This window comes from Bos indicus, chromosome 1 (genome assembly GCF_029378745.1).
Source record: "Bos indicus isolate NIAB-ARS_2022 breed Sahiwal x Tharparkar chromosome 1, NIAB-ARS_B.indTharparkar_mat_pri_1.0, whole genome shotgun sequence".
In the NCBI taxonomy this organism is placed as follows: domain Eukaryota; kingdom Metazoa; phylum Chordata; class Mammalia; order Artiodactyla; family Bovidae; genus Bos; species Bos indicus.
The window spans coordinates 71,145,546-71,161,236 of NC_091760.1; the positions used below are offsets into that span (position 1 = coordinate 71,145,546).

The 15,691-nt window shown below is 46.5% G+C and overlaps 1 protein-coding gene across 1 annotated transcript in view; it reads right to left on the reverse strand.

The window, feature by feature from the left end:
• The window catches only part of MUC4 (mucin 4, cell surface associated), a 51,172-nt gene extending 42,786 nt beyond the window's left edge, over nucleotides 1-8,386 (reverse strand). Inside the window, exon 1 of the mRNA XM_070789029.1 lies at nucleotides 8,210-8,386. Coding sequence (XP_070645130.1) covers nucleotides 8,210-8,291 — 82 coding nt within the window. The 5' untranslated portion in view covers nucleotides 8,292-8,386. The remainder of the gene's footprint in view (nucleotides 1-8,209) is intronic.
• Between the last annotated feature and the right edge of the window lie 7,305 nt (nucleotides 8,387-15,691).

Sequence of the window (15,691 nt, forward strand, 5' to 3'; positions counted from 1 at the left end):
GCTTAGTCATGTCCAACTCTTTGAGACCTCATGGACTCCATCATGTCAGGCCTCCCTCCATCACCAACTCCTGGAGTTTACTCAAACTCATGTCCATTGAGTTGGTGATGCCATCCAATCATCTCATCCTCTGTCGTACCCTTTTCCTCCCACCTTCAATCTTTCCCAGCATCAGGGTCTTTTCCAATGAGTCAGTTCTTTGCATCAGGTGGCCAAAGTATTGGAGTTTCAGCTTCAACATCAGTCCTTCCAATGAACACCGAGAACTGATCTCCTTTAGGATGGACAGGTTGGATCTCCTTGTAGTCCAAGGGACTCTCAAGAGTCTTCTCCAATGCCACAGTTCAAAAGCATCAACTCTTCGGTGCTCAGCTTTTTTACAGTCCAATTGTCACATCCATACATGACCACTGGAAAAACCATAGCTTTGACTAGACGAACAGATACACACTACTACATACAAAATAGATAAACAACTAGATCCTACTGAATAGCACAGGAAATTATGGTCAATGATCTTTCAATTAACCATAATAAAAAGAGCATGAATATAAATATACATATATATGTATAAAGTGTCAGTTTCAGAGTCAAACTAACCAACATTCACAATGTGACTTGGGCAAGTTACTTGACCTCTCTGAGTCTTGAGGTCCTTATTTTTAAAAGTGGGATGAGGGTAGATGCTAGTAATACCAAAGGGTACTGTATGTAAAATAGTTAGCCCAGTATCTAAACTCAATAAAAGGCACTCTGCACTGCCTGCTGTCCTGGTCTCTACAAAGTCCTGCGTGCGTGCTCAGTCACTTCAGTCATGTCTGACTCTTTTAAACCCCGTGGACTATAGCCCACCGGGCTCCTCTGTCCATGGGATTTTCTAGGCAAGAATACTGGAATGGGCTGCCATGCCCTCCTCCAGGAAGTCTTTCTGACCCAGGGAGCAAACCCAATCTCTTGCATCTCCTGCAATGGCAGGAGGGTTCTTTACCACTGGTGCCACCTGGGAAGCCCTGAGAGCCTGGCAAAGGCAGCAGTCCTTGTGACCATGTCCTTATTAGGGCAGAAGGTCAGCTTGCTGATGATTTTATAATTACCCACTCCCTTCCCAGATCTTTGCTGCTACCAGCAGGCCAAGCCATAGCACTTTCTGCTGGGACTCCTACAGCCAGTTCCTAACTGGTTTCCAATTCACCCTTGCCCTCTTCCAATCCATTTCCTTCCAGGAATCCAGAGCAGCCATTACAAAGTTCAAACCTGATCATATCACTGCTTTACCTGTAACCCTGTACTGTCTGCCCATCTTGTGCTAAGTGCTAAGTCACCTCAGTCATGTCCAACTCGTTGCAACCCTATGGACTGTAGCCTGCCAGGCTCCATTGTCCGTGGGATTCTGCAGGCAAGAATACTGGAGTGGGTTGCCATGCTCTCCCCCAGGGTATCTTCCCAACACAGGAATCGAACCCGAATCTCTTATGTCTCCTGCATTGGCAGGCAGGATCTTTACCACTAGCACCACCTGGGAATCCCATGTCTGCCCATCTTAGTTCCTTAAAATCCACACTCCATTTCACTGTTTACAAGGTCTTACCTCATCCAAATCTGCCCACCTCTTTCAAGTACTCCTAAGGGCCAAGGTCTCTCCTTACTCTGCACGTCTTCCCCTGCCTGGCTCATGCTCCCTTCTCCTCCTCCTCCCCCCTCCTCTCCCACAATTTCCACCTCATTTTATTACTTAGACTTGGGTTTCAGCTCATACGCACAGCACTTCCTCAGAGAGGGCTTCATGGACTTATTAATCTAAATGAAGTTTCCCTACTTTGCTCTCATCATAATACTTGTTCAACATAATACCGCATTTGAGGAATTTTTCTGTAATTATTTTGTAACTCTCTGCACACTAGATCTTAGCTCCAGGAGGCTGGGCCTTGGCTGTTTCATTCTTCTCTGTGTTCACACGTGCTGCCCTAGAACAATGTCAGGCACAACTTCTTAAATAGTTGTTTAACTAGCAAATGTATGAATGAATGAATGAATATCTCAGCATGAGGTTTGGGTGCTTCTGTTGACCCTCCATTGATGAGCAGGGCTGGTTTACAGAGCTTGTGTGTCACAGTGCTAATGCAGTGGCCCATCTTCTAGGCCCAGCTCCCCGATTTATGGCTGCATGACCTCACACAAGCTTTGGAGATAGAAACCATGACTTCATTATCCTTGTGTCTAGAGCATTTGGCACGAGTCAAAATTCAGCAAGTGAATGAGTAACTCCTCACTCTTTTCTGTTCTGAATTCCCCCAAACCCACTATCAAATTCAAGCAATTTTAGTTGGGGGCTTCTATACAGATCAGAGATGTCTATGAAGACCTGAAAAGTGCACATGTGGAGAATCTGGCTTCCTGTTGCACAAGCCAGTGCCCTCCATTAGGAGCATGGCCATGACTCTGGAGGCTGCGTGTGCAAACACAGACACCTAGTTTCTAGGCCCACTTTGGAATCTCAAGAAAAATGTTGAGTATTTAAAGCTCTATGAAATGCCAAAAATGGAGTTCATTTCAACTCAACTCTTTAGTGCTATGCTGGGAATGAGGACATAATGGTGAGCAAGTGTCTGCTTGCCATGAATCAGCCTAGTAGAATGTGAAAGGTAGGAACTAGAAGGAGAGATGGCCTGGAAAGTCTTCAGTCCTGTCCTTGGGAGAGATGGCTTGATGGGCTCCATCAGTGCCTCTCTGAAGCATTCAGAGATGCCACAAAACCAGAGAACAGACACAGTAGCAAACCACATGTTTGAGCACATAAAAGACCAACTGTTTCTTGGCCTCTCCTGACAAGGGAGACATAAATTACTGATATGTCAAACTCTGCAAGGACAGCCTCTGCATCTGGAACAGAGCTCAGTAACCAAGGGTGTGGAGGAGCTTGCTGTGCAAGGAACTGAGCAGCCACAAGCCACATTCATTTTTTTTTTTTAGTGTACTGTGTCATTTGGGTTTTGTTTGTTCATTTGTTTTTTAAGTTTTTACTTTGTATTGGGGTATATGTTGCTGCTGCGCTTCTGCTGCTAAGTCGCTTCAGTTGTGTCCGACGCTGTGCGACCCCATAGACGGCAGCCCACCAGGCTCCCCCGTCCCTGGGATTCTCCAGGCAAGAACACTGGAGTGGGTTGCCATTTCCTTCTCCAATGCATGAAAGTGAAAAGTGAAAGAGAAGTCGCTCAGTCGTGTCCGACTCTTAGCGACCCCATGGACTACAGCCTACCAGGCTCCTCCGTCCATGGGATTTTCCAGGCAAGAGTACTGGAGTGGGGTGCCATTGCCTTCTTGGATTGGGGTATATAGCCAATGAGAACTGACTCATTGGAAAAGACTTTGATGCCGGGAAAGATTGAAGGCAGGAGGAGAAGGGGACGACAGAGGATGAGATGGTTGGATGGCATCACCAACTCAATGGACATGAGTTTGAGCAAGCTCTGTGAGTTGGTGATGGACGGGGAAGCCTGGTGTGCTTCAGTCCATGGGATTGTAAAGAATCAGACACAACTGAGCCACTGAACTGATATAGCCAATTAACAGTGTTGTGATAGTTTCAGGAGAACCATGAAGGGACTCAGCCATACATAAACATGTATTCATTTTCCCCCAAATTCCGCTCCCATCCAAGTTGGCACATAACGTTGAGCAGAGTTCCATGTGCTATACAATAGGTCCTTGTTGGTTAACTATTTAAAATATAGCAGTGTTTTTAAGCAGTGTTCCCTAACTATCCCTTCCCCTCTGGCAATTGTAAGTTCGTTTTCTGTGAGTCTCTTTCTGTTTTGTAAGTTCACTTGTATCATTTCTTTTTAGATTCTATATCTGAGGGATGTCATATGTTATCTCTCATTCTCTGACTTACTTCACTCAATATGACACTTTCTAGGTCCATCCATGTTACTGCAGATGGCATTATATCATTCTTTTAATGGCCAAGTAATATTCCATTGTATATAAGTATCACATCTTCTTTATCCATTCCTCTGTTGATGGACGTTTAGGTTGCTTCCATGTCTTGGCTATTGTAAACAGTGCTGCAAGGAACATTGGGGTGCATGTATCTTTTCGGACCATGTTTTTTTTTCTGGATATATGTCCAGGAGTAGGATTGTAGGGTCATACGTTAGCTCTATTTTTAGTTTTTTAAGGCGCTTCCACACTGTTCTCCATAGTGGCTGTACCAATTTACATTCTCACCAATAGGGTAGGAGGATTCTTTTCTCTCCACACCCTCTCCAGCATTCATTGTTTGTGGATTTTTTGATGATAGCCAATCTGGCTGGTGTAAGGTGATATCTCATTGTAGTTTTGATTTGCATTTCTTTGATAATTAGCGGTGTTGAGCATCTTTTCATGTGTCTATTGGCCATCTTTGGAGAAATATCTATTTAGGTCTCCTGGCCATTTTTTGAGTGGGTTGTTTCTTATTATTAAGTGTCATGAACTGTTTGTAAATTGTGGAGACTAATTCTTTATCAGTCACATCATTTGCAAATATTTTCTCCCAATATGTGGGTTGTCTTTTTGCTTTGTTTATTGTTTCCGTTGCTGTGAAAAAGCTTTTGAGTTTAAATAGATCCCATTTGTTAATTTTTTATTTTTATGTCTATTATTCTAGGAGGTCGATCAAAAAAGATGTTGCTGTGATTTATGTCAGAGAGTGTTTCTCCTTTGTTTTTTTTTTTTTTTTCCTCTAGGAGTTTTATAATGCCCAGTCTCACATTTAGGTCTTTAATCTTTTTTGAGCTTATTTTTGTGTGTGGTATTAAAAAATGGTCTATTTCCTTTTTTTTACATGTAAGAAGACACATTCTGAATAAACCAAGTGGACACTTGCAAAGCTACAGGAAAATGGGAGGTGTTTTTTAAAGAGATCAAAGATCTTTTAGATGAATGGGAATGTCTCCACGCCAACGGAAATGTCCTTTCCATTCTGCCTCTATCCCCCTTCTGCCCTAGTCTCCCAGCTCTAAAATACAGTGGTCCCGAATAATGCTATTTGCAGCAACATGAATGGACCTAGAGATTATCATACTAAATGAAATAAATCAGAGACAAATATCACATGATATCACTTACATGTGGAATCTAAATAATAATACAAATGAACCTGTATACAAGACAAAAATAGCTGCACAGACATAGAAAACAAACTTACAGTTACCAAAAGGGAAAAGAGGGGCAACGATAAATTAGGAGTATGGGATTAATAAATATGCACCACTATATACAAAATAGATAAACAAGGACCTTCCGTAAAGCACATAGAACTATATTCAGTATCTTATAATAACCTATAATGGAAAGGAATCTGAAGCTGTACACTTGAAACTAACACAGTATTGTAAACCAACTATAATTTAATACATTTTAAAATACAATAAAAATGCAGCAGTCCCTCTCTCTCTTCTGCTGTGTACTGTGTCTGTGTGTGCTAAGTTACTTCAGTCATATCTAGCTCTTTACAACTCTATGGACTGTAGCCCGCCAGGATTCTCTGTCCATGGGATTCTGCAGGTAAGAATACTGGAGTGGGTTGCCATGCCCTCCTTCAGGGGATCTTCCAGACCCAGGGATAGCACCTGTGTCTTATGTCTCCTGCACTGGGAGGTGGGATCTTTACCACTAGCACCACCTGGGAAGCCCCTGCTTTGTACTAGATACAACCTTATTTTATCTTCACCACTACCCTGAGTAATAGAGCCTTTTCATTTCACTAACTTTGCCAATGACGTCTGTGAGCTAAATATTCTATCCTCCTATCCCCTGGGCTGGTAAGTGGCAAACTTGACGTGGGGTCTTTCGGTTTGAACTTCCTGCTTTTTGCTCTACGTTTTGCTGAGCTATTGACCTGAATTTGATGAATTTTCCTATCAGGACCTCTTGTTCAGGGACTTTCTCCTTTTGAATGTGCCCGAGCACAGGGAGGGTTTCCCAAGGTGGGGCAGACCCCAGTGGAGGGTTCAAATTCCCCTGGTGGCAAGTTGGGTGGGTCTCTCCTAGATAGATTAGTGGTTCTTAGAGAGAAGGGGACAGGAGAGCCCTTCCCTGGGGCCCTTGGTGACTGTGAATCTCCCTTGTCCTGCACTTGCTACAGGACCTCATCACCTCCCAATGGCTGTGGAGGGCGGTGGCCCTTCGGTTACTAGACCACTGAGAGTATGGGAGACTGAGGCTTATTTTGACTTAGTTTTCTTGCCAGAGGGGGTGGAATTAGGGTTTCCAGGCTTCCTTCTGAGCCATTCCTACCAGAAGCCACCAGTAGACACCAAGTCTCTGCTGGCTCCCTATCCAGCCCGCCTGTGTCCACCTTTCTCTTCTCCTTTCCCCTTCAAGAGCCAGGGCTTTTTCCTACAGAAGCCCTTACACTGTAACAGTTTCAGTGGGAATCCCAGCGTTTCTCCTTCCAACCTGGGGTAGAGGCTCAGACACCTGCTCCAGAGAGGACTCTGGCCTGGACGAGGGTGCTGGCACCGTATGGAAGCAGACCCTAGGCTCGGACATAGGCAGGTCACCTGTAGGCACCCCCTCAGGGAGCCAAGAAAATGGGACTGACCAGTTCCCACTTCTCCAGAAGCCCCCACCCCAGCAGATGTGGGGGGCTCACTGCCCAACCCATGGAGACTACTTTTCCCTCCAAGGTCCTCTGGATACGCCACCACATGCCTGGGAGGCCAACTCCCAGCCCACTCCCCCTCTTTTCCTGGCCCTGTTCCATCCTGTGCCCTTTCCCAATGCACAGGACTCAGATCCAGGGCACCTGTGTGCGGCTTCAGGACAACCTTCCACCTTCAAGGTCCGCCCCTCACTCACATGCCATCACTCCCCACCCGTCTTCTCTCGCCCACTCCCACCTCACTTCTTGCCCTTTCAGGCTCCTCTTCACACACTTCCTGGCTCCTCTTGAGCTTGATGACCCTAATGCAAGGCCGAGGGCAGAGCTGGTACTAAACATCTTTGTGTGTTGATTTTAAATCACAGAATGCTAAAACTTAAGGACTTAGCAATCCAGAGGTCATGTCATCCATCACCCTGCTTTTTGCATGGGGAAGTGAGGCCTGGAAAGACATACAATGGGAACTGGTCACAGGACCAGATCACTCATTGGCAAAGCCAAGACCACACCCAAGGTCCCTAAATCCAATCCATCTTCTCCCCATTGCCCATGGCCATGACTTCTACAGACACCCCTCAGTCTATCCCCCAGGAACACACCCTGAATGGTTGGTAGCTGCAGACTCTGCAGGCTCCTGCTGGCCTCCATTTCCTCACTGTGATGAGCAGTGAGGATGAGAGGTGGTTGGGAGGGTGGTAGAGATTGTGGGGGTTCCATTTGTTCTTAGCCAAGCCCTTAAATGTGGCAAGGAAGATGGAATCTTCCACATCCCTCACATTGCACCTCTCATTATCTCTAAGACAGTGTGTTCCTCTGACCCACCTAATGAGGAATGAGTCCTCGGGTGAGGTGAAGTCTTTTTCAGGCCTCCTGAGGAGGCAAGGGAGCTGTGATTACATCTTTGCTATGGGCTATTGACCACTTCCCCTGTGGCTCAATTGGTAAAGAATCTGCGTGCAATGCAGGAGACCCCAGTTCAATCCCTGGATTGGGAAGATCCCCTGGAGAAGGAAATGGCAACTCACTCCAGTATCCTTGCCTGGAAAATTTCATGGATAGAGGAGCCTGGTGGGCTGCAGTCCATGGGGTCCCAAAGAGTCAGTCACAACTGAGCGACTAACACTTCCTTCCTTGTCTCCTCCTCTTCCCTCCGTATGTACCTTGTTTTGATTCATTTGTTTGTTTCTCCCTTGTCTTTCCCTCTGACCTTTCATCTTTCTATAAGTTTTTCTTCCAGCTTGGTCATGGAACTTTCCTGTTTTTCTGTGTCATTCACTCTCCTTAACTTTCTCTCTCTTTCCACAGTTCTGCTTTCCTGGTTCTCCCTGTGGGTTTTCCCCAAGCCAGGCTGTTCCTCCCAACGTCTCCCTGCTTCTCTCTGACTCTTTCCTCCTTCCCCTCTGTCTAGCGTTCTCTTTCTCTCTCCCTCATCTTGTGCCATCTCTGCCCACTCACTTCTCTCTGCCTCTCTCTTTGTCCCCCCATGAAAGATCGCAGCTCCTCGGAGGCTCAGTGAAGTCAGCCACCCCCAGCCCCAAATGCTGCCCCAAGTACATCACTTACCCAGGACCACTGGCCCAAGGATGTAGGAACACAAGCAGCTCAGGAACATGCAGGGGAGCCTCCTCCAGTGGGTACCCCTCATGGCTCTGGAAAGAGTCCCTCACGGTCCCCCAGGAAGGTCCTTGGCACAGAAGCGATGGTGTGAGGAGCAGAGGTGAATCTGTCCCCACTGGCTGCTGGCCTTAAATAGGTGTGTTTCACTGAGGGGCCAGAGTACCAGAAGAGGACAAAAGAAGGTGTGGCCCCCATGCCAATCATCCTTGCCTTGTCTTTTCTTTCCTCAGTCCCCACCCCCTTCCCCAACCAGGGAAGAATAAAAACACCAATACACCCATTTCTGCATTCCTAGGCAGCCTGAGCCAGGTAGGGGGAGTGGCGGGAGGGGCATGTAGGGGAATAGAAACCTGGACATCCTGAAAATGAGGAGCCCACAGAGGAGCCCACCCTCCTGCCTGGTGTTCTGCCTGGGCTGCTCATGTCTTGCCAGCACTTTGGACTGCCACAGCGGGAGCAGCTAAGTCATTTCAGAAGACAGAACAGGTCAGAACAGGGAAGAGAGGAGCCAAGAGGCATTGAGTTTGGGGCTGTACGCCTAGGAAAAGAAATGAAATTTGAGAAGATCCTAAGAAACATAGAAAGTGGGAGGAAAGATGTGGGGTGAGAGGCAGGAATTAGAGGTACCCCATATGCAACTTGTGGGGTGGAGCTTTGGGCTCAGAATATCTGCTCAGTCAGGCGATCCCTGGCAATCCTGTGGTTGAGACTTCACGTTCCAATGCAGAAGATGTGGGAGCTAAGATCCCACATGCCTCGTGGCCAAAAAACCAAAACATAAAACAGAGGCAATATTGCAGCAAATTCAATAAAGACTTTAAAGTGGCCCACATTAAAAAAAAAATCTTAATATTTGCTTCATGTCAGGAAAAGGGTCCACCCTCACCATTTGGTGGATTTCCTCTTTCTACTAGAGGGTGTAACAGAGTCAGGGTCTTTAAAGTCTGAGGCAGCCTGGGGAAGCAAGCTTGAGGAATCTGAGGCGGGTAGTGGGGTTGAGAGTAGAACCTAGGGAGAAGGAATTTTGACCCCGAGGAAGCAGGGGCTGCTTCTGGAGACCTTGGCACTCCAGTCACCTATTTTGACTTCTTGGGACTCGCAGGCATAACTAAGAAGGAAGAGAAAGCCTCAGCTGGGTGTGCCAGGCAGAATCTGAAGGTGAGAGAAGGTAGCTAGTTGGTTCTGCAAAGGACAGCAATGGTGATCTTCCCCTGCTCTTTGCCACAACTAGAACCTTTGCTTCTGGTTCCTCCAGATTTGATTCCCTGAGCGTGGAATCTATGGAGTGATTGGTCCCTGAGCAGGAAGCTCAGGCTTCCACTGCACAGCCTAGGATGAGGAATCGGCATGTCCACATTCCCAGGCAGAACTTGGAGTCATCCAGAGAGGAGTGGAGGGCTACACTGTGGTGCCATCTCAGAGGACCAGGAAGGCTCCACCACCCTGCTGGCTACTTGCTTTCTGAAGCTGAAATTCCAGTTACAGCCAAAGTCAAAAGCCTGGACCATCCAGGTATAATGTAAATACTACAGAGAAGTAGCATGGTCCCCCCAGCAGTCCCCCCACCTCCGTATGGACCAGTTGATCCCTTTCGTTCCCAGGAGAAGGAAATTCACAAAGGTAAGGAGGAATTTTAAGCATAGAATGGTGGGACCGGATATGAGGAAGGTATCACTGAAACAAATTTACACAGACACCAAAGTTGACTTGGCCTTCTTGATCATTTTGCTGTGTCAGTTCTTGCTCAGGAGTTCTTTCTATTTACTCATAACATGTTTTGTTTGATGACATTTTTCTGGACTACAGTTTCCAACTTACAGAGGAGAAAAAAGCATTCAAGTTAGACCAAAGTAAGAGCTGGATATGTTGTCAACCTAACATAGCCAACCTCCCACTTCTCAATGCAGGGAGCACTAGAGGTGCAGAGAGTTCTCCAGAAGCCACTGTGGTGGTCAAGACTTCTACTGGGCTCAGGACACCTGAACCTGAATCCCAGCTCTGCCACCCAAGGCAAATCATGTCCTCTTTGAGGCTTATTTTCTTCATCTGTGAAATAGGGATATTACGTCAAAAAAAAAAAAAAAAAAGTAGAACTGAACTATAGTTAAAGCATTAAAAAATAGATTTTATTCAGAACTCTTGCAATATGAGAAAAGGGACCTCAGTATAGACCTGGGCTTAACTCCAAATGATCATAGACAAGTGGAAAGCTACAGCCAAGAAGCAGGGAGGGGGGTCAGTGGATAGAAAATTACTAAGAAAAAACAGAGGGTGAGTGGATTCTGGCTAAAACAACTTAACAGAATTTTTGGCGAAAGACAGACCAGGGTAATTAAATATCACCTGAGGGGATGGTGGAGGATAAGGAAGCTGATCAGACATTGAGAGTACCAGATATTGAAGATGGGCCTTTTTTTTTGCTAAACTGACTGGGCAGGGCTCTCGCTAAATCTAAATTTTATAGAAAAGTGCACAGATGGCTCTAGAAGGAGGTTTGGGAGGCTGAATACAGTTCAGTCAAGCAAAAGTCTTTGTCAAATAACACCTATGCAAAAGGTTGTGGGGGCTTCCCAGGTGGCACTAGTGGTAAAGAATCCGCCTGCCAAACTGCCAGTGTTGGAGACATAAGAGACGTGAATTCAGTCCTTGGGTCAGGAAGATCCCCTGGAGGATGGCATAGCAACTTACTCCAGTATTCTTGTCTGGAGAATCCCATGGACAAAAGAATCTGGTGGGCTACAGTCCATAGGGTTGCAAAGAGTCGGACATGACTGAAGCAACTTGGCACGCAAAAGGTTGTGAGAATAAAATAAGCCCAAACATGGAAACGTGCTTTATAAATGTGAAGACACTCAGAGAGGGCACTTGCCCCCTCATTTCATCCTGACGTCATCCCTGAAGGTAGAAACAAGTGAGGGAAGCAGGGCATGAGGAGGACACTGGAAAAGAATTTCCAGGCTCATCTGCCTACTGAGGTCTTTCCAGTGCTCCCTTTGGGTTTTAGGATGTTGGCACGTATGAATTCATCTTCTCCCTGCCTGCTTCCAGTTCCTGTCTCATCTCCCTCTGAGCCCAGCTACCTGTCAGCTGGGCCTCCCAGGTGGCACCAACGGTAAAGAACCAGCCTGCCAATGAGGAGACACACAAGAGACGTGGGTTCGATCCCTGGGTTGGGAAGATCCCCTGAAGGAGGGCATAGCAACCCACTCCAGTATTCTTGCCTGGAGAATCCCATTGGCAGAGGAACCTGGTGGGCTACAAGTCCCATGGGGTTGCAAAGAGTCAGACATGACTAAAGTGACTTAGCATGGCAAGGCACCTGTCAGCTCACCCCTTTTCCAGAGTTGGGACACTTCTAGATTTCCATAACAAATGCCTTTCTTGATCTGCTTGTCCTTCCTTCTCCCCTCCCAAGGTGTCTGATGGGGACAAAGAGAGGTGGGTGAAAAGGGAGGAGGCAAGTAGATGCCCTGAGGTCTTTCTGGTGGAGACCTCCTTGACCGGGAGACTGCTGGACGTTACTGGGGGCAGGAATCTGAAACCAAGATTAGGTTGATAGTCTATGGATTTGGGGTATAAGTGAGTTGGAGTAAGGATAAGATTATGATGTTTTCACAGAGAAGGAAGACACAGATGTGGCTTGAACAGACTTAGCCTGGGTTATGGGCAGCCCTGTCAAGAACTTTAAAGGTGATTTTTCTCCTAAGCTACCCAAATGGGAGACTCTCATCTGGGGGTGGGGTTAAAATTGCTTCCCTCCATATAAGTGATTCCCTGATAGACTCTCATGCTATTAAAACTGTGCTTAGTCACTCAGTTGTGTCTGATTCTCTGCAGTCCCATGGACTGTAGCCCATCAGGCTCCTCTGTCCATGGAATTTTCCAGGCAAGAGTACTGGAGGGGGTTGCCATTTCCCACTACTAATAAAGTTACTCTTACTAATAAAGTTGCTCTGGGTCAGCCTTAAGGCACCTAGGCTGAGATGGAGAAGGAAGTGAGATATTTATTAAACCTGATTTATTAAGTCTTAAGACTTGAACTAGAGTGCCAGGCCCTGTGTATGTCCCTATAACCCTGCAAGATACATGTCATCATCCCCATCTCACATCTGAGAACACTGAGGTTCAGGAGATGAATATGTACCCTTGTCATTACTGAGTCACGATTCAGGCTGTGTGGTCAAGTAGAACTGCAGAATGCCCGCTGCCCTGAATCACACCTGCCCAGGTCACACAGGAAGTCCCAAAGCTGAAATTCAAGCCTAGGTCTGTCTGGCTCCAAAGCTAAAAAAACATGAGCTGAGAGTTTATCCTCTGCCTGGTGGGCACCTGTATACTGAACTGTTATTCCTCAAAGGCACAGAGATGCGCCTTTAAGAATGGATTCACTGTTGGCTGCAGGGAGAGTGTTTAGATGGTAACACCAGCTGTTAGCTCTTTCAGATGCACCTCAGCATTCAAGCCAAGACCACATACTTCTCATGGCAACCCCCAGGTCAATGACTGGGCAGTGCTGCAAGGCAGTGGTGCAAGGAATTGGATAGTTCCAGCCCCACAAGATTCCTTTATTTTATTTTATGGTTATGAGGCTTAATAAAAATTCTTACACATACTTCCAATTTATCATTAAATATTGAGAACATAGTTCCCATTGAAAAAACTCTTCTTTAAAATTAATTTTTATTGGAGTTGCTTTAGTATTGTGCTAGCTACTACCGTGGGAGAAGGCAATGGCACCCCACTCCAGTACTCTTGCCTGGAGAATCCCATGGATAGAGGAGCCTGGTAGGCTGCAGTCCATGGGGTCGCTAAGAGTCGGACATGACTGAGCAACTTCACTTTCACTTTTCACTTGCATGCATTGGAGAAGGAAATGGCAACCCACTCCAGTGTTCTTGCCTGGAGAATCCCAGGGACAGAGGAGCCTGGTGGGCTGCCGTCTATGGGGTCGCACAGAGTCGGACACAACTGAAGCGACTTAGTAGCAGCAGCAGCAGCTTCTACCGCACAGCAAAAATGAATCAGCCATGCATGTACATAGATCCCCTCCCCTTCGGACTTGCTTCCCATTCAGGTCACCACAGTGCATTAAACAGAGTTCCCTGTACGACAGGGTAGCTCAGCTGGTAAAGAATCTGGCTGCAAAGCAGGAGACCTGGATTCGAACCCTGGGTTGGGAAGACCCGTGGAGAAGGGATAGGCCACCCACTCCAGTCTTCTGGCCTACATAGTATATTCTCATTAGTCATCTATTTTATACCCAGTATCATTAGTGCATATGTGCCAATCCCAGTCTCCCAGTTCCTCCCATTCCCTTTCCCCCTTGGTATCTATACATCTGTTCTCTTTGTGTCTCTATTTCTGCTTTGCAAATAGGATCATCTATACCATTTTTCTAGATTCCACACACATATGAGTTAATATATGATATTTGTTTTTCTCTTTCTGACTTACTTTAGTCTGTACGACAGTCTCGAGGTCCATCCACATCTCTACAAATGACCCAATTTCATTCCTTTTTACAGCTAAATAATATTCCGTTGTATACATGTACTACATCTTTATGCATTCCTCTGCTGATGGACATTTAGGTTGCTTCCTTTAATAGGCAGTCTGCGCCCCGGAGCATCCCACATAACCCACAGGGACTGTGTGGTTTTGTCAGCTGTGTTGACTCCCTCACCCAATCCTGCCTCCTCCCTTTTCCTTTCACAGTTGTTATTCCCCAGTAAACTTTTTCATTTCACTCCATCTCAGCGTTTGCTTCCGGAAGGACCCAACCTGAGACACTCACTTGAAAGAGGATGGCCCATTTACAGGTATAGACACTGACCATCTCAGCTGGGTTTCAAACCCAGACCTGCACAACTCAAAGTTAGTCCACGGCTCTGTACTCAACAGTTCAGTGAGGGGGTTGTGGGCTTAGTGGGTCTGGGTCCTGCTCCAGAGGAGGGCAAAACCTGTTTGTAAGGAAAAGATTCTTACACCGCAAAAGATACAGACCAAGAGGACTGATGCCGTTGTGGGGCAGAGGAGGCGGGGAGGAGTTCTCCGCGCCTGGACCCGCACAGGGAGTACGTTACGTGCCAGCGTCAGTCCACTGCAGAGGAGTGACGCAAAGTGAGGAAAGGGGAGCTCTGCTCATGAGGTCGTGGCTCCCAGGCCGTGATGAAAGCGGGGGCCCTGGTGTTTGGGCCACACAAAGGACCCTCTCATTCTCCCAGGATTGGGTTTCAAGTCCCTTTTTCTAAAAGTGTCCTGCATTTTCATACTAATTAGCTCCTTTCTCATTTTCCCTCTGAGGCAGAGGGGGACTAATGCCTCCCCAAGTAATGTCTTCCGGACCTGGGATTCCCAAGAAGGAGGGGCCATGCTGAGTGCACAGGCAGGGGTGAAGGGGCAGGAGTGACATGAGGATCAATCTAAATTTATCCATTCACTCACCTTTAAGGAGAAGAAAACTCAGCCTGGAAACTAGCAACAATGCTCAAAAAGCCAGCACCCAAGGGTCCAGATTTGCTCTCTGAGACCTATGTGTAGGCTCCCCCTTTCAACTTCTGAAAGAAAAAGAGAATCTCAGCATAATTTTAGAACTGGAAGAACCTTGGCAAACATGGGGTCCACACTCCTTCTATCACGGAAGAGACGCCGGCCTAGGGAGAAGGGAGTGCCCCAGGTCACGCAGTTGGTCAGTGGTGGATGCGGGCCTTGTCCCCATGGCTCCATTGCTCCTCTGCTCTGCGCTTTGCCCTCCATGGTTATTAGATTGTCCTGTGCAATCCTAGCACCCCAGTCAGAACCACTACCTCTCTCCTAAACCTCTGTCCACAGGCAGCACTAAGTGCTGTCATTATGGGGGTTGAATGATGGAGGCCTGGCCTCTCAGACAGGATGGTCCGCAGAGACCTCCAACACATAGTTCTCACAGACACCAGGCCTTAAAGAATTCTAAAATAAAGTTTACCATTGCTGGTTTTTTTTCCCCCATTATGAAAGTAATATATGCTCATGATACCAGATAAGGAGAATATTTTTTAAATATAAGAAAAACATCATCAGTATGTTTGAAAAACTCCTCTTAATCACTGATAGATTTCTGGATGCTTCTCCAGGAATAGCTCATATATATAGTTTTAATCTATCACATCGTAGATGATTGTGGATTCTATTTGACCATGCAACTTTAAACCTAAGCATTTCCTCTTGTTGTTATGAAACACTTTGCACACATGTTTATGTCTGCATAATACTTCATTGGGTGGACTGCCATATAATGTATTTAATTATGTTGGACACTTGGGCCATTTACTTGTCCCTATTACAAGAAATGCAGATGATCTCATTGTTGTCGGTCAGTCACCAAGTCGTGTCCAACTCTTTGCGACCCCATGGACTGCAGCACACCGGGCTTCCCTGTCCCCCTACTTC